This window comes from Cervus canadensis, chromosome 28 (assembly GCF_019320065.1).
Source record: "Cervus canadensis isolate Bull #8, Minnesota chromosome 28, ASM1932006v1, whole genome shotgun sequence".
Classification (NCBI taxonomy): Eukaryota; Metazoa; Chordata; class Mammalia; order Artiodactyla; family Cervidae; genus Cervus; species Cervus canadensis.
This window is the reverse complement of record NC_057413.1, coordinates 14,643,120-14,665,865: the sequence shown is the minus strand read 5'-3', so window position 1 is coordinate 14,665,865 and position 22,746 is coordinate 14,643,120. Positions and strand designations below refer to the sequence as shown.

The 22,746-nt window shown below is 38.1% G+C and overlaps 1 protein-coding gene and 1 non-coding gene across 7 annotated transcripts in view; both read right to left on the bottom strand.

Annotated features, from left to right (window-relative positions):
- CDKAL1 (CDK5 regulatory subunit associated protein 1 like 1) overlaps nucleotides 1–22,746 on the bottom strand; it is a 579,481-nt gene that overhangs the window by 228,661 nt on the left and 328,074 nt on the right. For all 6 annotated transcript variants that reach the window (XM_043449766.1, XM_043449768.1, XM_043449770.1 and 3 more), the window contains one exon: nucleotides 5,617–5,783. In XM_043449766.1, the coding sequence (XP_043305701.1) occupies nucleotides 5,617–5,783 (167 nt within the window). The remainder of the gene's footprint in view (nucleotides 1–5,616; nucleotides 5,784–22,746) is intronic.
- Nucleotides 14,438–14,544, bottom strand: LOC122430236. The gene has a single exon (XR_006266309.1). It is a non-coding gene; the product is annotated as a U6 spliceosomal RNA (small nuclear RNA).

The window sequence follows — 22,746 nt, the reverse complement described above, 5'->3', positions numbered from 1 at the left end:
CAGGAGATATCATAGGACAGCAAAGGGAAGAACAAACAGGAATGTAATGAAAAAAGCATCTTAAGGACCCTGTCAGTCAGTTCAGACGCTCAGTCATGTCCAACTCTTTGCGACCCCATGGACGGCAGCACGCCAGGCTTCCCTGTCCATCACCAACTCCCAGAGCTTACTCAAACTCATGTGCATCGTGTTAGTGATGACATCCAACCATCTCATCCTCTGTCGTCCCCTTCTCCTCCTGCCTTCAATTCTTCCCAACATCAAGGTCTTTTCCAATGAGTCAGTTCTTCACATCAGATGGCCAATGTATCAGAATTTCAACTTTAGCATCAGTCCTTTCAATGAATATTCAGGACTGACTTCCTTGGGATTGACTGGTTGGATCTCCATGCAATCCAAGGGACTCTCAAGAGTCTTCTCCAACACCACAGTCCAAAAGCATCAATTCTTTGGCACTCAACTTTCTTTATAGCTCAACTCTCACATCCATTCATGACCACTGGAAAAACCATAGCTTTGACTAGATGGACCTTTGTTGGCAAAGTAATGTCTCTGCTTTTTAATATGCTGTCTAGGTTGGTCATAGCTTTTCTTCCAAGGAGCAAGTGTCCTTTAATTTCATGGCGGCACTCACTATCTGCAGTGATTTTGAAACCCCCGAAAATAAAGTCTCTCACTGTTTCCATTGTTTCCCCATCTATTTGCCATGAAGTGATGGGACTGGATGCCATGATCTTTGTTTTCTGACTGTTGAGTTTTAAGCCAGCTTTCTCACTCTCCTCTTTCACTGTCATCAAGAGGCTCTTTAGTTCCTCTTCCCTTTCTGCCTTAAGGGTGGTATCATCTGTGTATCTGAGGTTATTGACATTTCTCCTGGCAATATTGTGCTTCATCCAGCCCGACATTTCTCACGATATACTCTGCATATAAGTTAAATAAGCAGGGCGACAATATACAGCCTTGACATACTCCTTGTCCAACTTGGAACCAGTCTGTTTTTCCATGTCCAGTTCTAACTGTTGCTTCTTGACCTGCATACAGATTTCTCAGGAGGCAGGTCAGGTGGTCTGATATTCCCATCTCTTTCAGAATTTTCCACAGTTTGTTGTGATCCACACAGTCAAAGGCTTTGGCATAGTCAATAAAGCAGATTTTTTCTAGAACTCTCTTGCTTTTTCGATGATCCAACGAAGGTTGGCAATTTGATCTCTGGTTCCTCTGACTTTTCTAAATCCAGCTTGAACATCTGGAAGTTCACGGTTCATGTACTGTTGAATTGGAGAATTTTGAGCAATACTTTGCTAGCCTGTGAGATGAGTGCAATTGTGTGGCAGTTTGAACATTCTTTGGCATTGCCAATTTCTTTGGGATTGGAATGAAAACTGACCTTTTCTAGTCCTGTGGCCACTGAGGAGTTTTCCAAATTTGCTGGCAGGACCCTATAGGTCATGATAAAGAGTTTATCTTTACATGGTGAGTAATGAAGAGGCATCACAGATCTTACATGAGGTAAAATGCTTTTTAATCTATTATTTTATCAATAGTTCCTATTTCATATTCAAATTAATAATTATTACATAGATTATAATTATGTTACTTCAATTTCAGGACGTTTTCCCACCAAGCATTTTATACACACACACATGCATATATAGATTATATATACATATATATGTGTGTGTGTATAAATAAGATATCTTTGTCAGTTATGTCACCATTTAAAATGAATCCCCTATGGTTTTTTACAGCATCCATAAGTTAAAAATAGGGTTTTTAGGTGTTCCAATCAGATACTCAACTTTGACTGCCTGTTAGGGATTAAGAATTCTCCCTCCTTTCCTTTTATTCATTACACATTTATGCAATATCTGCTATATAAAGTGCCACACATAATGCTAGACTCTCAATAGAAACTTAAACCTACGTCCTATGTTAAGTGTGATATCTTCTGTTCCTAGGAAGATTTAATAAAATATATTTTCAACAGACCCATTTTTCCACACATTTAAATAATGATAGAAACTTTGGTATTTTCCTTTAAACTGTTCAATTTTATTTTATTTTTTGTTTTCCTTTATTTATTTATTTATTTTTTCAGTGGGTTTTGTCATACATTGATATGAATCAGCCATAGATTTACACGTATTCCCCATCCCGATCCCTCCTCCCACCTCCCTCTCCACCCGATTCCTCTGGGTCTTCCCAGTGCACCAGGCCCGAGCACTTGTCTCATGCATCCCGCCTGGGCTGGTGATCTGTTTCACCATAGATAATATACATGCTGTTCTTTTGAAACATCCCACCCTCACCTTCTCCCACAGAGTTCAAAAGTCTGTTCTGTACTTCTGTGTCTCTTTTTCTGTTTTGCATATAGGGTTGTCGTTACCATCTTTCTAAATTACATATATATGTGTTAGTATGCTGTAATGTTCTTTTATCTTTCTGGCTTACTTCACTCTGTATAATGGGCTCCAGTTTCATCCATCTCATTAGAACTGGTTCAAATGAATTCTTTTTAATGGCTGAGTAATATTCCATGGTGTATATGTACCACAGCAACTGTTCAATTTTAAAAAAAGAAACTGTTAAAAGAGTTTAAGAAAAATCTCAAGAGTCAGGTAATGTGAAGTGAACAGAACCAAGAGGAAGTAAAGCCACCTACTAAAGCGCTCTGTAATTAAAGTCTGTAGCATGAAGCATCTTCCAGAAACAAAAAAGGCTGGGTCCTCCCTATATAATTTGCCAGGAATGCCCACCATAAAGGTATTAAAGCATCAGAGAAGTTATTCAAGAGTGGCTACCTTCTATCCTGACGGTTTAAAAAAAGTCGGTCATTCAGTGGAATTTTTTTTCCCCTCTATTTTCAGCTTTTCTTCTGTTTTCTTTCTTTCCTTATTGATGAACTCTCTTCAGCACTTTAGATAAATAAAGTAATTTCTTCAGAGTGGTCTAAGCTTAGTAAGAGGAAAATGGGTAAATACAATGCACTGTGGGTACGGGCTGAGGCTCCCTCGGGTTGGCTCCCTTCCCTAATGTCCTTTTTCACACATGGAAGCCCTTGAAGCTCATTTACTTTGTCATCTTGTGCTGCCTCTTCTGGCCAGAATGTTAAGACTTTGAAATTCAAAACTACAGCATGGGATCTACAATCTATTTTATGAAGAAAGCTCTTCTTTATTCACCCTTTGATGCACTCATTCATTGAGTCACTACTGGTTGGGGTATCAAGAGACAGATGATGACAATGCCGTCATGAAGATGAGAATGAAGGAGGGAAGGCCAACATTATAGATATCTTAAAGCAAGCATTTTTATAAAGGTAATGTTATGACCAATAATTTGGTCACCTAATGCAAACAGCCAACTCATTGGAAAAGACCCTGATGCTGGTAAAGATTGAAGGCAGGAGAAGAGGCCTACAGAGGATGGGATGGCTGAATGGCATCACCGATGCAATGGACATGAACTTGGGAAAACTCCAGGAGATAGTGAAGAGATAGTGAGGAACAGGGAGGCCTGGCGTGCTGCAGTTCATGAGATTGTGAAGTCAGACACAAGTGGGTGACTGAACAACAACAACGTTTTGACAAATGAAAGTTATTTTCAATCTAACTACAATCTATGAACTAAACACCTACTGTTTTTCCAGGTAAAGCATAAAGCTGCATTTGGCATCTTCTGTTGATTTAGTGGCTCTTCTGGAGCATCAATTTGGAGGTCAACAACTCTAGCACCTTGCCAGGTGCTGAGCATTAGGGTTTGCTCTAACTGCAATATTAGCTTCTGCAATTTTGCAATTAATTAAAGGGCTGAATTTTTTCCAAGAGATATTAGGTTACTCATCTCAGAGCCAATACATTATTTTTTCCCCCTTGTGTTTATACCCACCTGAGCTTCTCTGACTGTGGCTACCAATGTTCCCTTGATCTTTAATGAGTTGTTGTTTTTTTTTAATCCAAAGAAAGTGGCCTGTATCTGTATGCTGGCAGGGCTTACTTCTCTTCCTACCCACCAAAGACCCAACACATCTCCTGGTCTTCACGATGCCTCACATTTACTGCAGACACAGCAAGACCGCTCTTAGCAGATTTGAGTTTTTACAGAGTATCATCTTGGTTTTTCAAGTTCAAAGTCGAAGAGTTAAGTAAAAACAGACATGCTTGCAACTTATTTTTAAATAGCAAATCATAATTGTCCCACACTGCCCAAAGTACCACAGTTAACATATAAATCACACACAGTTACTAAAAAGATCTTGCTGGGAAAATGTAACAAAATTGCTAAATCTCTTCATTATATATTTATATTTAACAACCAGATTGTGATCAACTGTTTTCAGAATTTCTAAAATAGTTTGCTCAGAGTAGCGTGACTTTTCAGAAACAACCTCGTGGTAAACGCCTCTAAACCAAACTAACAGAAGCAATTCAGGGATATTTATTTGCACTTACACATTTAATTTCAGCCACTATACTTGCTTTTAAAATTTTGCAAAGTCATTTTTCTGTGCAAACTTATTGCAAAGAACACAACTGATTAAAAATATAAGTGACTTGTTTCTACACTTTGTGCATGATTTTCCAAGAGTACTTGTCCTCAACTATGAGATTAATAGCATAATTTACTTCTCAAATAAAAATCATGGATCCCAGCACATACTTTTTCATTTAAATGGTTGCTCCCTTGTCCATATTCTTTGCTCATACTTATTGTATCATTTGTCATCAAGTACCACAGTTACTTGGGCTTCCCTGGAGGCTCAGTGGTAAAGAATCCACCTGTAACGTAGGAGACATGGGTTCAGTCCCCGGGTTGGGAAGAGTTTGGAGGAGGAAATGGCAACCCACTCCAGTATTCTTGCTTGGAAAATCCCATGGACAGAGGAGCCTGGCAGGCAAACAGTCCATGGGGTCACAAAAGAGTTGGAGATAACTGAGTGACTAAACAATAACAACCACCATAGTTACTTGTACAAATGTCCATTTTCCTAATTTAACAGTAGGCTACTTGAGGGTAAGCAACCTGATCCATGGAAGTTACAAAAATAAGACTCTGGATCTTGCATTATTATAACTCCTTTTTTCACACTGGTCACAAGAGAACCAAGTGGAAGAATATGAAGCTCTGTGTCTCTTTGATCTCAATTCACCCCTATCGCCAGACAAAGGGATGGAGTTTAAAAATTCTGCAGCACAGTATCCTTACTGGTAGGGCTAACAGCGGTTCAGATAATGCAATGTTCACAGTTGGTTGCAAAATCAATGCACCATATTATCTGTCCTGAAATAGACAAGGGTTAAAAATGGAGGGATTGAGGCAAATTTACACATTGGAAAACTGAAGGGTTGTAAGCAAGATACAAAGAACTGGGACAAGATGGCAAATGCTAAAAAACCGAGGCAACATTAACTAAGGGTGAGGAAACAGAAACAAGATGTGCAGAATGACAAAGAAGGGGACTTGAAATTCCCAATTCATTCTTGGTAACATGAGACCACAAAAGAAATGTGAAAAGTGGTCTTAAAGGAAACTCGTGGGATGGTGCTGAGGCTGCCACCACGCTGTCTGCGTTGGTTCAGGTCTGTGTCAGCATGGAAATAAGCTGCTTTTCCTTACCTCCAGGTGCTCTAAAATATAGGGTGGATTGGTCATGCCCAGCCTCAGCATCGCTCCCTCAGGAATCACTTCAACCAGCTTCCATAGCAGGGCTGGGAGGCTGGAGCCAATATCTCTGCCGTAAGCCCCCGTGTCTTCACTGGTCAACCATATCTCACAAACACCCTCTGTGAATCAAAGGAGATAATTAACAAATCTGTTGCAGAGCCGTCTCCTTCATCATACAGCTGCTCACTCTTTTTAATGCAGGTTTTTTCAACACCATTATGCAAGCAAGTCTGTGTATTCAATTGCAGAGAGAAAGCAGCTTATCCCATGGTGGCACCGGGTTATTAAGTTCATTTTATGAACACCAGAGAGTTACAACAATGCTGTAAATTATCAGTGCGTCCTATGGAGTGATTAACATTCACAGCCAATCAGTTCAACCATGCTTCCTCCAAAGCCCTTTGATCAAGACTGAGGCTTTAGTCCCATCACAGAGGATACCTAGTTGATTGAACAGCATAAGTCCCAGAACTGAAAGAGTCCCTCCACAGAATAGGTACCATCAGCAGTTAACTCACTAATCAGTCTGTCAGCGACCTAAGGAAAAATGTCAAGTGTAGTTAAAGTTGGACTCACAAATTATTCATCATGAGGTACCCACTTCTCCTGCAGTAACTATGCCAATTTGTTTTCTTTATTCAATTAAGAATAGAGTGCATTGTATTGCTGCATTCAAAGAAGCTGGTCGCTGTAGGAGCCAAGCATCTGTGTTGGAAAACCTGTTTACTAAAAATAGGACAGATTGCATCCTATTTTCTATCAGTTGGACTTTAGCAAAATGTATCTACGTTTTCTTGCTACTGTTGTTATAAAGAATCCTGACTTCAAACATTACTGCTTGCAATAACAGTCTTCCAAAAATTGAAAGGAAATACTTTGGGATCACCTAGTATTATTTAAAATAAATAAAGCAGAGTTAGCAAGAGCCACCCAAGTTTGTAGGGTGCACAGAATGTTTCTGAAGGCATATTCAATTAAAGGATTAGCCTGTTTTATAAGGCCAAATGATTCACAAGGCGAAAACAAATAGTGACAAGGGCCTGTGAAATTTGCTCAGGCTAATGTGGTTTGTTGCTTCCGAAGAAACTCGACACACACACAAGGCACACAAACAAATACGACAGCCTGAACCAAAAGAAGTTTCTAGGAAGAGACTTAAAAATTAAAATTTCAAATTGTCTTTGGTTGACAGAGAATCTAAAAAATACACTTAAATATTCCTAGTCAAGAGAGACAACAAACAAAACATACGGTTTCTATGTGAATGTGAACTTCAACAGAAAAAACAAGCAAAAAAGAAAGATATTCACTCTTTAATGTGTTGCACAGAGGAAAAATATACATGAAGATCTCCAATCACAGCTCTTGCCATTAGAAGAAGAGATATATTTACTTTATCAACAAACTAATCAGCCGACATAAAAACATTAATTCTTCCCCACTTGATTCTCTTTCTCAGACAAGCACATCCTCACTCACACCCAGACAACATGGAAAACAAGGATAGAAATAAAATTTAGTTTCCCCAAATTAAAGAAGACATTTAAAAAAAAAGTTCCATTTTAAAAGTTAGAGATTTTTTTAAACATTTCTAACACCTCATATTTGAAAATCTGTAATGTTACAAATATATGTCTTTTCTTAATTTAAATATGTTGTTTCAGAAACTAATAAACATTTGCTTAGTTTTAATCATTTAATAAAAAGTTTTATCCTCAAAGTAAATAATCTGGCATATAAACAGGCTATCTTTGTGGCTCTATAACTTTATAAATATCCTCTGTACACAGAGTGTTTTTCTGTTGAAAAAAACTGGTTGCAATTAGTGGTATCATCTGTATTTTAACATGACATATGCCATCAGACACTAGACTCATACAACCATTTTTTTTTTTTAAATCTTATCACAAAATCCACTCCAGGAAAAGAGATGGCTAAGTAACAACATAAACGGATTTTAAAACACTCTGAAAGAGGTTATAAAAACAGGACATTATCCATGATTTTCCAGTTACTGGCATTTGAGCAACACAATATGAATATTTTAAAATGAACAGAATAATTTTAATTTATAATTTTTCCATCCAAATGGTTCCATGTTATGCCTTATGTAGAGAGAGCAAGTTCCTGGAACAGTGCCTTGCTGTTTGCTAGATGAATATAGAAGGGGAAAAATCGCTATGAATAGGATGGAAATAATAGCCACGCGGAAAACAGCAGCCAGCTCTTCAGTCTGCATAGGTGGGGACCAACGGCCCCCTGGTGGGCTGAAGCTTCAAACTAAATCACAGAAAGAGGAAGCAGCTGTAGCACCGAGTCAGCAACAACAGGAATAATGGTCTCACTGCCTCCAAGATCAAGGCTGCTAAAATGCTTGATATAATGGCGACCTGGTGTAAAACACAAGGAAATGAGAAAACATGTGCAAAATGTGAAGTCCTTGGACTTGAGGAGAACTGTGCCTTGCTCATTCAATTCCCAACTTTGTCAAAGATGATTTTGCTCTTTACGTCAGAAAGTTCAGGTTTTGGAAGGCGACCTTTCAAGCGTTCATTCTAATAAGAGTGGATCCCTCCCACCGTTAGGACACAGAAAGCCATTTCATGGCACAGGTGAAGCTCTGTGGTGCGGAATCTCCGCCAGTGAAACCCTGCCCTCTGGGAAGCCTTGTGATTATTCATAGTGCAAGCGGTTCCTGTCAGGTCAGCCTGCATATGAATTCACCAGGGAAACCCAAGGCTGCAGTCTGTGATCACTAATGGATATCAGGACGCATGCATGCTTCGAGCTGCACACTTAATTGGCTATACTTATGGACAGAAGTGCTTGCCTAAACAGCTTCATTCCTCAAGGACTTCAGTTATGAGCTCTATCCCTTTGCACATTCATTTCTTTATTTGTCCATCAAACATTTATGAGGCCCTTACCTACTATGTGCCCTGCAGCTCTTCCAGCTCATGACAGACATGGATTCATCATTAGACTTTTGTGATCTGAGGCTGGCTATTACTCAGGTGTCGGTGAGGGGACACTGACAGACGCCCTGGGAACTTCATATACATCCCTATCAGTGGTGATGGTGGACAGGGATGGATGCTGGAGAACATAGCCTGAGAAACGGAAATCAAAGGCAATCTGAGGGGCCTGAAGTGCATATGAGGTAACCCCAGGGACCCAGAGCCAGTCTACACTGCAACACAGATTTTAACTAATACTGATACATCTTAGAAAAACAAACACATGGAAATGAAAAAGAGTCGGAGGCAGGAAGAACTGAGATAAGAGAAGTGAATCACCAATAAATCCTTCCATATTTATGATAATAAATACATGCAAAGTGGTGGGTAGAAACTCAGGAGACAGGAATTTTTTTAAGCATCCATGGAGATATCTTATTTTTTTCCTAAAAATGACTTTTGTTCATGTTCCTTACTGTCTATCTGACCTTTCTAATGAACACTAAGTTCATAAGATCATCTATCACACTTTGGTTGTGTTAATTTTGGTTTAAAAAAAAGCATATACCAGGAAGAAATGAAATGCATCTTACAAAGGAAAATTCTTTAAAAAGTTTAGTTATTGGAATTTATTATCATTTTACGCAAGTAATTACAGATCAGCCTATAGCTGAAATGCTCTTTTCCCTGAAGACAGAGCAACATCAACAGTGGGATTTTGATCTCTGCTCCACAGTAATTTGAGATGACAGGGGATGGAAAAAGTAGAAGACATAAAAGGTTAATAGTAAAAGAACGATAATATTCTCAGTAAAACAGTCTCAAAATAAAGAAAATCCTTTCTGAAAAACCAAACTTTGCCAAAACTCAATTCCAAAAGACTATGACTCACTATAAATTTTCCTGTGCATAAGCTTTATTGTAATAAATTAAAATATGGGTGATGATTGATTTCATCTGATCAGACAAGTGATATTTCTCTGGTAGCTCATGTTCTATCACTGGGAAAAATTTCCACCATCATGAGTTGTTTCAGTTATTCCATGTGAGTAGTCTCTAAAAATAGAGACTATACCAATGTAAAAACTACAAATTGTGATGTTTTCTTAGCACTATATGGTAAGAAAATCAATACCAACTAAACATAATCTCAAAAAACCCACCTCATGTGAAGAAAAGAGCATCCTCTTCCACTGTTGGTAGGGATGTAGATTGGTACAAAAACAAAGTTGCCATATGATCCAGCAATTTCACTTCTGGGCATATATATCCAGAAAAAAACTATAATTTGAAAGATTCATGCACCCTTATGTTCACTGCAGCACTATTCACCACAGCCAAGACATGGAAGCAACCTTCATGTGTTCATCAGCAGGTGCATGGATAAAGACGGGGTACATGTATACAATGGAATATTAATCATAAAAAAGAACAAAATGCCATCTGTAGTAACATGCATGGACCTAGAGATTATCATACTAAGTGAAGTAAGTCAGACAGAGAAAGACAAATATCATATGATATCACTTATGGAATCTAAAGTAAGACACAAACGAACTTGTTTACAAAACAGACTCACAGACATAGAAAACAAACATACAGTTTCCAAAGGAGAAAGAGGCTGGAGGGAGGGATACAGCAGAAAGTTGGGACTAGTAGATACAAACTACTATACATAAAATAAACAACAAGGCCTCACTGTACAGCACAAGGAACTATATTCAATATACTGCTGTGAACCACAATGGAAAAGAATATGAAAAAGATACATACACACACACTCACACACACATAGGTATAACTGAATCACTTTGTTGTACACCAGAAACTAACACAGCACTGTAAATCAACTATACTTTTATACTAAAAAAAACCACCTCAAATCTGCGGCACCTTTCTTCCTGAGAAGACGCATTCTGCCTCCTGTCTCCTGTGCTTTCCACTACTGGCCCTGTCTTTCCCTTTCTCCTACAATTCCATTCCCGTCTTTCTCACCATCCGTCCCAGCCTTCATGCTCCCTTTTCTTCTCCAGATGGGGAATATAGGCCAGTAGGGAATAGGAATTAAATATACATTATTTGCTATCTTTATTTGGCTTCCCTGATGTTTCACCTGATAATGAATCAGCCTGCAATGCACGAGACACAGGTCAGGTTTGATCCCTGCATCGGGAAGATCCCCTGGAGAAGGAAATGACAACCCACTCTACCACTCTTGCCTGAAAAATCCCATGGACTGAAGAGTCTGCATTACATTCTCTGCTCTTAATTCCCCATTCTCTCTTTTAAGGGTCACAGTGTATATGCACTAGACTTTTATGGGCTCTTTCTTCTTAAAAAATTATCTTAAAGAAAATTCAGAATTGAATATGACCCTCTGTTTAATCATATAAAAGGTCACAAAAATTTCTTCAATGGCAATATTTCTAAATAATAATATACACAGGTAGCCTTCTATGTATTTAGCTAATTCATTTAAGAGTGAATTGGACAATATAACTCTTTGGTCCTTTCTAATCCTACTATTAGACACTCAGCGATCTTATGTTTCCATTGAGATAAAAAGGGCTTAAGTAACACTTTTATTAAAGATAGAATCACAGCAGATCCAATCAAGGCTATCTTTTATAGAACAATGATTTATCATGGACAAATACCCAAACAGGCCACCAAAGAAGATAGTTACTGATGAGCTAATTCTTCAATTATGTTTATACTATTTTTGTAAACTTAAAGTTTATTAGTGGCCTGAAGGTTTTTGCCCCGTTTTTATTTTGAACAGTGTTGAATTTCAAGAAAATTTTCAAGAGCAGTACAACAAATGCATGTACCTCTTTCACCCAGACTCAGGAATGACATCTTGTCACATTTGTCAACACTCTCTCCACATCCACAAATACAACTTTCTTTTTTTTCCCCCTGAACCATCTGAGAATTAGCTGCAGACATCAGGGTACTTTACCTCTAAATATGTCAGTATATGTCTTCTAAGATCAAGAACATTCTCCCTCACATTCTCACAATATAACCAGTACTCCAGGCAAGGGGGACACTGGAGAACGCTGTGGTCAGAACTCAATGCTTTGGCACACACTGTTCTGTCTAAAAGACACCTCACTCTTCTTGCGTAATGAACACCTCTTCCAGGAAACTTTGTTGACCAACCAGGCTAATTGAGATGCTCCTCTCCTGTGCTTCCCAGCATCTTGTACAAAATTCCATACCACAATGCATTATAATTACTGGCTTAACTGCTTGTCTCTCCTGAGAGGATGGAAGAATCTTCCGGGGAGAGATGCAAGATCTTCCTAATACACTTATGCTGAGGACCTATTATGGTGCCTTAGCACACAGGAAGCCCTCGATAAACTGTGGTTCCAATCAATTTAATTAATAAGATTGTGTTCAGTAAAAATGACTAATTAAGTTGAATTCAGCTAACATTTGAAAGTGCCTCTTCCTTGCCCCCATATATGTATATGCACATGAATACACCCAGAGTGTACACATTAATGTACCAGGTTCTGCACTAGGCAATGAGAAAATATCAAAATCAATTTTCTTTGGACACTGAAAATGCAACTTAAATACTGCACGTTTGTTGCCTAGTTTCTTAACTTCTAAGCAATCCTTACTTACAGTTCTTTGTTAACAGATAGTAATTACAGGATACCAGGGCAAGTGAATAGAAACCATCTTTTTACTTAGAGGTAAAACTTCCCATGTACATGTAAATTCAGATGAATCAATTATCCATAAATTTACTAAACTTTAAAATGATCTTTTCAAGTGCTTTAACAATAAGAGTTAACAAAGAAACAGTATTTCCAGAGTACACTGACATCTGACTGCAGTCATACACAGAAAAAAAAAATTGTTGGAATAGACTGACGATGTTGCTGTTAAATAAAAACAACCTACTTAATTCCTTTTGAAAGGTCATAATCATATAAAAATTGTTTATTTCCACACTTTCGTAAGAATTTGGAAATAATGGAAAGCTAAACCAAACTAAACACCACAAAAGGATGACACATTTTCTAAAAATAAGGCATCTGACTCTCCAGTCTCCAAAAATCTGCAATAAGCCTCAATGAGGCAGATTAAGTTTATCCTCTTAATACCAGTGTGTTCTGCTCCATACACCGGGCTTTTTAAATACCCCTAGAGAGAATACAGACAGTCGTGTCTATGAAAGGACCCTCTGGTGTTTCAATAGGATGTAGGGAGGGATGTTATTTTGTTTTTGTTTCTTTTTTAAATTACAGCAGGCTCCACTCCCAGCAGTCCAAACAGTATAGATAAAAAAGGAAGTAGGAGGAGGAAAGAACAGACACCTGTAATGCAGGACCTAGTCTCAGAGAAGATTAATATGAGCAGATCACAGTGATGGGCAGAAATTTATCTAAATTCCAAGACAAACTAGAACAGCTACAGAAGAGCTTAGAGGGTAAAGGAAACTAAAAAAGCAAAAAAGATTTGGTGTTATTTTGGCTACTGAACTCAATTACAGAATGAGGAACAAACATAACTTAAATTATTACAGAATAATTTTACCTAATTACTACAAATAATTATTATAAAAACATTTATAAACAGAACATTTTTATGACTAACATTTTCTGATCCTAAATGTCTTTCTCACAAGTGAACTCCACCAAACATACAGTCAAATAGGATCAGAAATTCTGTAGTTATAACCAGGGAACTTTGACTTTAGATATAAAGCTTATTAATATTTCAAGTATTTAAACAGCAAACACAGTTTTCTATTTTCTAGTACTTTTTTTTTAACAGCTTTTTATTTTTTTATTTATTTTTTTTCCCATTTATTTTTATTAGTTGGAGGCTAATTACTTTACAGTATTGTAGTGGTTCTTGCCATACATTGACATGAATCAGCCATGGATTTACATGTGTTCCCCATCCCGATCCCTCCTCCCACCTCCTTCCCCATCCCATCCCTCTGGGTCTTCCCAGTGCACCAGCCCCGAGCACTTGTCTCATGCATCCAACCTGGGCTGGTGATCTGTTTCACCATAGATAGTACACTTGTTTCAATGCTGTTCTCTGAACATCCCACCCTCGCCTTCTCCCACAGAGTCCCAAAGTCTGTTCTGTACATCTGTGTCTCTCTTTCTGTTTTGCATATAGGGTTATCGTTACCATCTTTTGAAATTCCATATATATGTGTTAGTATACTGTATTGGTGTTCATCTTTCTGGCTTACTTCATTCTGTATAATGGGCTCCAGTTTCATCCATCTCATTAGAACTGATTCAAATAAATTCTTTTTCATGGCCGAGTAATATTCCATGCTGTATATGTACCACAGCTTCCTTATCCATTCGTCTGCTGATGGGCATCTAGGTTGCTTCCATGTCCTGGCTATTATAAACAGTGCTGCGATGAACATTGGGGTGCACATGTCTCTTTCAGATCTGGTTTCCTGGGTGTGTATGCCCAGGAGTGGGACTGCTGGATCATATGGCAGTTCTATTTCCAGTTTTTTAAGAAATCTCCATAGTGGCTGTACTAGTTTGCCTTCCCACCAACAGTGTAAGAGGCTTCCCTTTTCTCCACACCCTCTCCAGCATTTATTGCTTGTAGACTTTTGAATAGCAGCCATTCTGACTGGTGTGTAATGGTACCTCATTGAAGTTTTGATTTGCATTTCTCTGATAATGAGTGATGTTGAGCATCTTTTCATGTGTTTGTTAGCCATCTGTATGTCTTCTTTGGAGAAATGTCTGTTTAGATCTTTGGCCCATTTTTTGATTGGGTCATTTATTTTTCTGGAATTGAGCTGCAGGAGTAAAAATATGGAACGCTTCATGAATTTTCGTGTCATCCTTGCACAGGGGCCGTGCTAATCTTCTCTGTATCATTCCAATTTTAGTATATGTGCTGCCGAAGTGAGCACTGGTTACATTTTTTAATGCTTTAATTTACCTCTATTAAGTCTGCAAAATCTCTTCTAGGAAATCCAATCTCAATATTTCAAATGGGTTTACTTAAATATTCTTAAAAAAATAAAAAACCCTTTGTGTGTGTGTGGGGGGGGGATTTATTCTGTATTCTGAAATGTCCTAGTTCTTTGGTGTCATTTCATGTGACTTCAACTGGCTGAGGATTAAGCTGAGGTCCTAGAAAGGGTCTCTTTCACTATTTATTCTTAAGATCTCCAAAAGTATCCCTGGTAACTCGGTGAACAGGACAGGAGGGAAGAGCCAGCAGAAGGAAATATGGAGAAAAATGTCTAACACAGAATAGCTTACTTCTAATTATGTTTATAGTGTATTTTCGTTCTTACCCACCACCAACTAGGATGAAAACTACAATAAGACTGAGATTTTCACCTGTTTTCTTCACTAATGTATCTCCTGTAATAGACCACTGCCTGAGACTTCATGAGCATCCAAGGTATATTTGTTGATTTAGTTACTCAATTAATTAAAAGACAGGAAGAAAGTGCTAGAGACGGAGACGACAACTCGGGGGTGAGAAGATGGAGGACTAAACTAGGAGCCTACAAATGCAGTTCTTAGGTTTAAGTGTCAGGAAGAGAAGAAAGTCATAGAATTTCAGGCAGAATACAAAATATAAATATGGGAGGGGGCTGGGAAGAAGCTTCTAGAAGGAGGGGATATATATAGTTATGGTTGATTTGAGATGCTGTATGGCAGAAACCAACACAATACTGTAAAGCAATTATCCACCAATTAAAATTTTTAAAGTGTAAAAAAATGCTTTCCTCATTATAGTAGAAAACTGCACAATCAAAAAATACTTAAAATATACATTTAACAGAAAAAAATCAAAGACTATAAAATAATCATAATAAATTATTTGAGTTTCAGTTAATACATGTTTTCTATTTAGGAATTAATTTGTCATCTTTCATACATCCAGTCAAGTAAAGGCTAGACATCAAAAGAATGAGAAAAAGTTCTCTGGAAAATACTGACAATTGAGATACTTCTATGAATTAAGTTAATATTTTCCTTTTGAAATGAAGAAAACAGCATTATTTTAATGGGAAAAAAAGTTCCACTAGAGAATCATTTGAAGATCATCACTTTATACAGAAGTGCACTTATTCAGTTCCATAGAACTCCACACATTTGAAATGTCAAAGATCAAGCCAGAAGATGATAAGCCAGAAGCAGACAGCACAATTAGTGACCTTGGGTGTAAACACCATTCCCCCATAAAAACAATGCAAATCAAGAACCCATTTCCTTTAGCAAAGAGTACAACTTCCTGATTTAAAGTAGCTAATGTCAGGATGCTTCTAAAAATTATCACCTTATTTTTTTTAAAAATACCATCAAATGAACCAAATTTGAAGAATTTGTCTTCAAATTAAAAGCTTCACACATAACATAAAGAAGAAAACTGTTATATACTTATTCGCTATTAGAAGTGAAAAGTCCGGCTTTTGAAACAGGTCTTATTACTGCCATTAACATCACAAAGTAGTACTTAATAAGAAGTCACCACTGAGTCCTTTGTGACGTCTGCCAGTTTCTTAAGGCACTTATAAACAAAATGGATGACACGTTTATGAAACAGAATTTAAAAGTAAATGCACAGAATATTTTTAAGTTCCATATTTATGAGATATTATCTATCTTGTAAATAATCATAAGGAGTAGGCCAGGGAGATGTGAAAATGATAATGCCAACATGCAATGGAAAGAATATTACATGTTTCTGAGGTATTAAGCTGAGATATACCTGGGTTCCATCACCGGGTCGGGAAGATCCCCTGGAGGAGGACCTGGCAACCCGCTCCAGTACTCTTGCCTGAAGAATCCCATGGGCAGAGGAGCCTGGGCGGCTACAGTCCCTGGGGTCGCAGAGTCGCACATGACTGAGCAACTCAGCACAGCACAGCAAGTAACAAAGATCAGCCATGTGACATCTATTTTATTATTACACAAGCACTAACACAGAGGAGATCTAGAGGACAAGAAACTGTGGTGTAAGGGAATCAACATAACACGTATGACTGATGAGGAGCAGGTCCCATCGCTGGGAAGGTGCAGACGCCCTCTTCCATAGAGAGGGCAGGCGAGGGTCTGGCGTGCAGCAGCAGGAGTCCAATTCCGCACGCACACAGGGCAACTTGAACAACTGGAGGAAAACCAGTGGGAAGGACAAGGGGGGAAAGTAGCTGGCTTTTTATCAAATGTATTACATTTCATCGTGAAACCATGACTTGCGTAACAGTTACCAGAGGAGACCAAAGGTAAAGAATATTTACTATAAATTACAAGGCTATTAATAGTCATTAGCAATAAAAAGGGGCTTTCCTCGATGATGGCTCAGTGGGTAAAGAATCTGTCTACAATGTAGGGGACCTGGGTTCAATCCCTGGGTCAAGACGATCTCATGGAGGAGGAAATGCCAACCCACTCCAGTATACTGCCTGGAGAATCCCATGGATAGAGAAGCCTAGTGGGCTACAGTCCATGGGGTCACAAAGAATCAGAACTTAGCGACCGAACAACATGCAAGAGATAGGATTCCGTCTTCTGTAAATCAGATATTCATGGGAAATCATTCTCTCAGTTAAATTCCATCCTTCTGAGATTTTCCATTTCACATCCTCTAGTTCCATTTTTGACTGAAATTCTTTCACACCACGTACTGACCCTTGGTCTTTTCAAACGATTGTGATCAGCACCACAGTGCACATGATGCTTTGAACATCACCAGTTTCAGCAAATAACAAACCAGCTTTACTATTAAAATAAATGAAAACGAACAATGAACCTAGATTGCAGAAATCTCTATTGACCACAGAATTGCCATCAGTGACCCTAACAGCTATTTTATTATAAAAGGCCCTCAAATGACAAAATATGCAAATTATCTTTATGCAAGAAATGTACCGAATATAGTCTAAGATTCAGTGCTTAAAAATATTCATCCAACTGGGATGATTTCAGATTAAAGAAAATAAGGACTGTGTAATTATATACACTTACCTTGACAAATAGAAAGCAATCTGTGATTAGAACATAGCAATTAGTTACAAAATGCTTCACATGGATTTAATTACCCATCAGTCTACATGTAGCTTAATTACTTTTATCTCATTGCATCAGTAAAAGATTTCTGCCTAAGGCAACTGCCAGTCATATATTTATAAGGCTTCTAGACTTTACAGTGAATACATTATAACATTCAGTCAAATGTGCTAAAGTTACAGTTGCAGAGACAATCTTGAGTCTCTAGTTTTAGTTCAGAAATGTCTCATCACTGTTTTAGAGTCAACTCTCATCCAACTTTCACATGGACAGCGTCACCTATTTGGCTGTATAATATTGTTTACTAAAACATAACTTCTGTTTATTCTAAACCTGTAAGAGTCAAAAGGAAAGACCTCTAAAACCAAAACAAGTATCTTACTGTTCTGAGGCAAAGGACAGTATAGACACTATAGCCTCATGAGTAAGGTAAATACTTAAATTCAGAAAGAGGGTGACTTCTCTTCCAGGGGAGATGAAGAAAGTCCCTTCACTCAGTACTAATCTGCTGAGAAGCTTGGAAAGATGTTGGCTTCATCGGATGGGAATTTCTGTGTGTGGGGCTCAGAATGGGAAGTGCTGTCTTCCATTGTTCTTGCCTTAGGAAGAGGGTTGTGCAATTCAGCCAACCACAGTTTCATTCCTAAAATCTTCGCTGATTAACTTGGTATCTTTGGGCTAGTTATTTAACTAGGATGTAAGGATAAATAATAACCATCTCACCTAACTGTTCAATTCATTAACACAAAAATAACTAGTAGAGAGTCTGATCCGTAGCAAGGATATAACAAAAGAAGTTAACACTGTTTCCTGGGAGGGGTCTGTGGGGATTACATGAATTCATCAGAAAAAGAGGTCTCTTTGAAACTAAGTAGAAAAAAAATAAATTCTCCCTCCATTTTTTTTTTTTAAGGGAATATTTTTGGTGTTGGTTAGGAAATTAGATTCTTTGAGAAGTGGGAGTTTTCAAAGCTCTGGAATCTGGTGTTACGGAATTCTGGCCTCCCCCTACTTAGAACCTTTGAAGAAAAGAGCATCTCATCTGTAAAGGAAGGCACAGCTTTGGGCCAGAAGGCATATGGACATCTAGTAAGGCTTTCTTTAGGGCTCACAAGTCACTAAGTATCCCTCTGTGATTTCTGTTTTACTCAAACCAGAGTTGCTTCTGCTTAAATACATACAAAATCAACAAGAAGAGAGATTTTAAGTGCTACTGTGCTTAAGAATCACTTACAAAGCATCTTAAAAATTCAAGCAGGGTGGGTAAAATTCTACCGAAGTACATCTGGGTGATGTCTATCTAAGTCTAGGTATTCTGCTGATATTGATAACCACACCTAGAGAAACGCCAGGGGTTAGGCTTTGTGGGAGTATATAGCAACAACAATTAAATATATTATCAAAATTCTTTAAAAAAATCTTTTCAAGACTTTTAAAATTCCCTCCCTGAAATCAGTTAACACACTATGATTTCCTACTCCCCAATTATTGATTCCCAAAAGGATTACAGGCTCTCGATCCTTAACAAGAGTTTGCAAATCATTCTTACGTCACCATGATGAACAGGTTTCCCACTACAGTTAAACACAGAACAGAGATAAGACAATGGCCAGATTTTATGGTTAGGTGTGGGAGCTAAAATACAGAATAAGATCTCAGTGTTTTGAGATGTATATTAAATATGTAAAGATAACCTATACTATAAAATCAATCCCCTGCAGATCTTATGGAGTTTTACTCCTTTACTTGTAAACCTCAAAGTAAGCAGTATCCAGTAGTTGCTCAAAAAGCACCTGGAAGTTCTTACAGGTCACACGGTGTGTTTCATTCACTTAGGTGCTCTCAGCTCTTCATACAATGACCATCAGTTCAGTTCAGTTCAGTTCAGTCGTTCAGTCGTGTCCGACTCTTTGCGATCCCATGAATCGCAGCACGCCAGGCCTCCCTGTCCATCACCAACTCCCGGAGCTTACTCAAACTCATGCCCATCGAGTCGGTAATGCCATCCAGCCATCTCATCCTCTGTCGCCCCCTTCTCCTCCTGCCCCCATAGCATGTAATAACTACTTAACTAATATTTGCTAAAGGAAGAAAAGCAATGGGGCAGAAAGCAGGGAAATGATTCAAATATTTAACCTTTGTGGAAAGGATGCATTCTTTTTTAATAACAAATTTTTCCAATATTTCTGTAGTTAGGAAACAATTTTTTAGAAAGTGTTCTGAAGATGATTAGATCCCACAAACAACCACCACACACTACAACAAAACAAACAAACAAACCCCCCCCCACATCTGTACTTTAATCCTTTTGTGTAGCTTGTCCAATAGTACAGAAATAGAAAATAGTTTTTCTATTTTCTAAATAGAAAACCCAGAAATAGAAAAATAGTTTTGTTTGGAGAAAGAACAGGTTCTTTTTCTTTCTTAATTTTTACTTATATTGTAGCATAGTTGATTAACAATGCTGTGTTAGTTTCAGGTGTAGACAGAAGTGATTCAGTTATACATAGACATGTATCTATTCATTTTCAAATTCTTCTCCAATTTAGGTTATTACAGATTATTGAGCAGAGTTGCCTGTGCTGTACAGTATAGGTCCTTGTTGACTATAAATTCTAATTATAGCAGTGTATACATGTCAATCCCAAACTTTCAACCTCCCCTTCCTCCCCATGCTTCCCTCCTGGTAACCATAAGTTCATTCTCTAAGTTTGTTTCTACTTTGTAAATAAGTTCTTTTTTTTTTTTTAGATTTCACATACAAGTGACATCATATGATATTTGTAAGAAAGACCAGGTTCTAATGCCCCACGATGGCCTTTTACTAGTCAGTGACAATGACCACATTAAAATCCTCTGTATTGTTTGTAAAGTTGGCACAGCAACGTTGGATTGTGACAAATCAACGATGGCAAATTTTCCAGTAAAGAACTCAACAGAGGACCTAAAGCCAGCAAGGCCAACTACTTTGTATAGTTACTCTTCTAAATTGAAGAGGCTTCAAAGATGAATTATCACTAGAAACACACAGACAAATATACATCCCTGGGTATCAGTACAGCATAGATGCTCAGTACGTTACAGGAGCTTTTGAGTCAGCCTGGTTTAGAATTCTGGCTCTACCATTTGCCAGCTGGGTAGGAGATGCAGGTTCGAATCCTGGGTTGGGAGGATTCCCTGGAGAAGGAAATGGCAACCCACTCTAGTATTCATGCCTCGAGAATCCCATGGACAAGGAGGAGCCTGGTGGGCTACAGTCGATGGGGTCACAAAGGAGTTGGGCATGACTTAGCAACTAAACAACAAGAAAGCCTTGGGTAAAGTCAACTCCATAACTCAGAGCACAAGTTTCCTCAGGTGTGAGATGAAGATAATTATACCCACACCTCACAGGGGAGATATAAAGATAAACAAAATAATCCATACAAAGCAATTCCCACTCTGGCTGCCACAGAGTAGACAACAAATACTAGAAACATTACTATTATGTGAAACACCAAAGTAACAAGGCCGTCTGGGTCCATTTCAGGTCTCAATGTGGGCTTTGTTTGCTGGATCAGGGGCCATTGCCTTTGGAAATTGGAAATGACAATATGTTTACGAAGGCATTTGAGTTACTCTGAATTTCCATTTGGAGAAGAAAACTACTTATTTGACAGTCAAGTTACAATAAAAAGGATAATTGTGGCACAGTCTGTTCAGACCTATATGCAGAAACGGCCCCATTTGCAAATGGAACTACCCAAGCACAGAAATAGAGCTTGATGCTGGGCTTTAAAAACAATAAAGTTAATTAAAAGAAAAAAAATACTTTTTATAGAGTTCAAAAGCAAGTTAATTTTTCTCAAGTTCACATTTATAGTGTTAACAGTCAAGGAGTTAAGAAAGCAATGAAATAAGTGCTTAGAACCACTTCAACTGACTTCTCTTAAATAGCTTTCATTAGTTTGGTTTGAGTCTGCTTTTTAACACATGAAGTGCTCTTAAAATTAGATTTGTTGTTTTAATGCAGCTTTTCTTGGCACTTTTTGGTCAAGAAAGAAGTCCAGAAATTACTGACACTTTTTTGATCTGGAAAATCCAAACCAACTTGATAAATTTTTTTGAAAATGAACTTTATGAAGACGAGTTAAAATTAGAGAAGAAAAGAAAATACAGTTTTAGAATATTTAAACAAGTACTTACATCATAAGCCAGGAGCTGACACCTTTTTTATTTTTTTTAAATAAAAGTGCACTAAATCTCTAGGCTTTCTTCCTTGTATATTTTCTGGTCCAAATGGGATGGGAGACACTGACATGAGTTGGTCCTTGAATGATGTGTGGGAAGGGGCCATCAGCAGCCCTCCTGCCCATGGAGAAGAACACAGGTGCCAGCAACTACTGAGGTGGACAGGGGTAGATTTTCAATGAGGGCTAGTGTGAGCCAGCAAAAATTAAAAATAATAAATCTAGCCCATGCCCTGCCTGCTACAAATCAAACCCCAAGACCCTATTTTGGTGATTAGGAATGTTAAAGAAAGGCCAAATACAAGGCAAAAATCACTGCTGCTGATATCAAAATATACAGAAAGACTATTAAAAAACAGGATTAAGATTAAACAGGAAACATCCAATCTGCTATCATTCCTTCCTTGTGAGTAACTGCCCCTGTCAGAACATCCCCATCCCACTGTCTTGACTGTATCTTACTTTCCCTACTGTGGCTCTGGATGAAGACCATCTCTGCTCCTTGGGACTCTCTCCTCCATATTCTCCTACACTGGTAACTAGTATCCTTGCCCTCAAGTTAGCCTTTAATACCAGAAAGAATGGGATAATATCTCTATGTGCCCTCACCCCAAGACGACCAGGAGTATCCCCAAAGAAAACCCAACAAATGAGCGGTTGCATGTATTAAAGCTATATGTTGTCACCATCCTCACAGGAAGGCCATTTCACTTACCTGGGGCCTTTAAGTGAGGATCTTTCCAGGGTCTACTGGGAATCCTCCTTATTACCTGGGAACTAGCAAGATTTATTCAATAAATGTCAGAAGAAGGAGAAGCTAAATCTACACTGTATAAGGTTAAAATTAGGCAGAGGAGG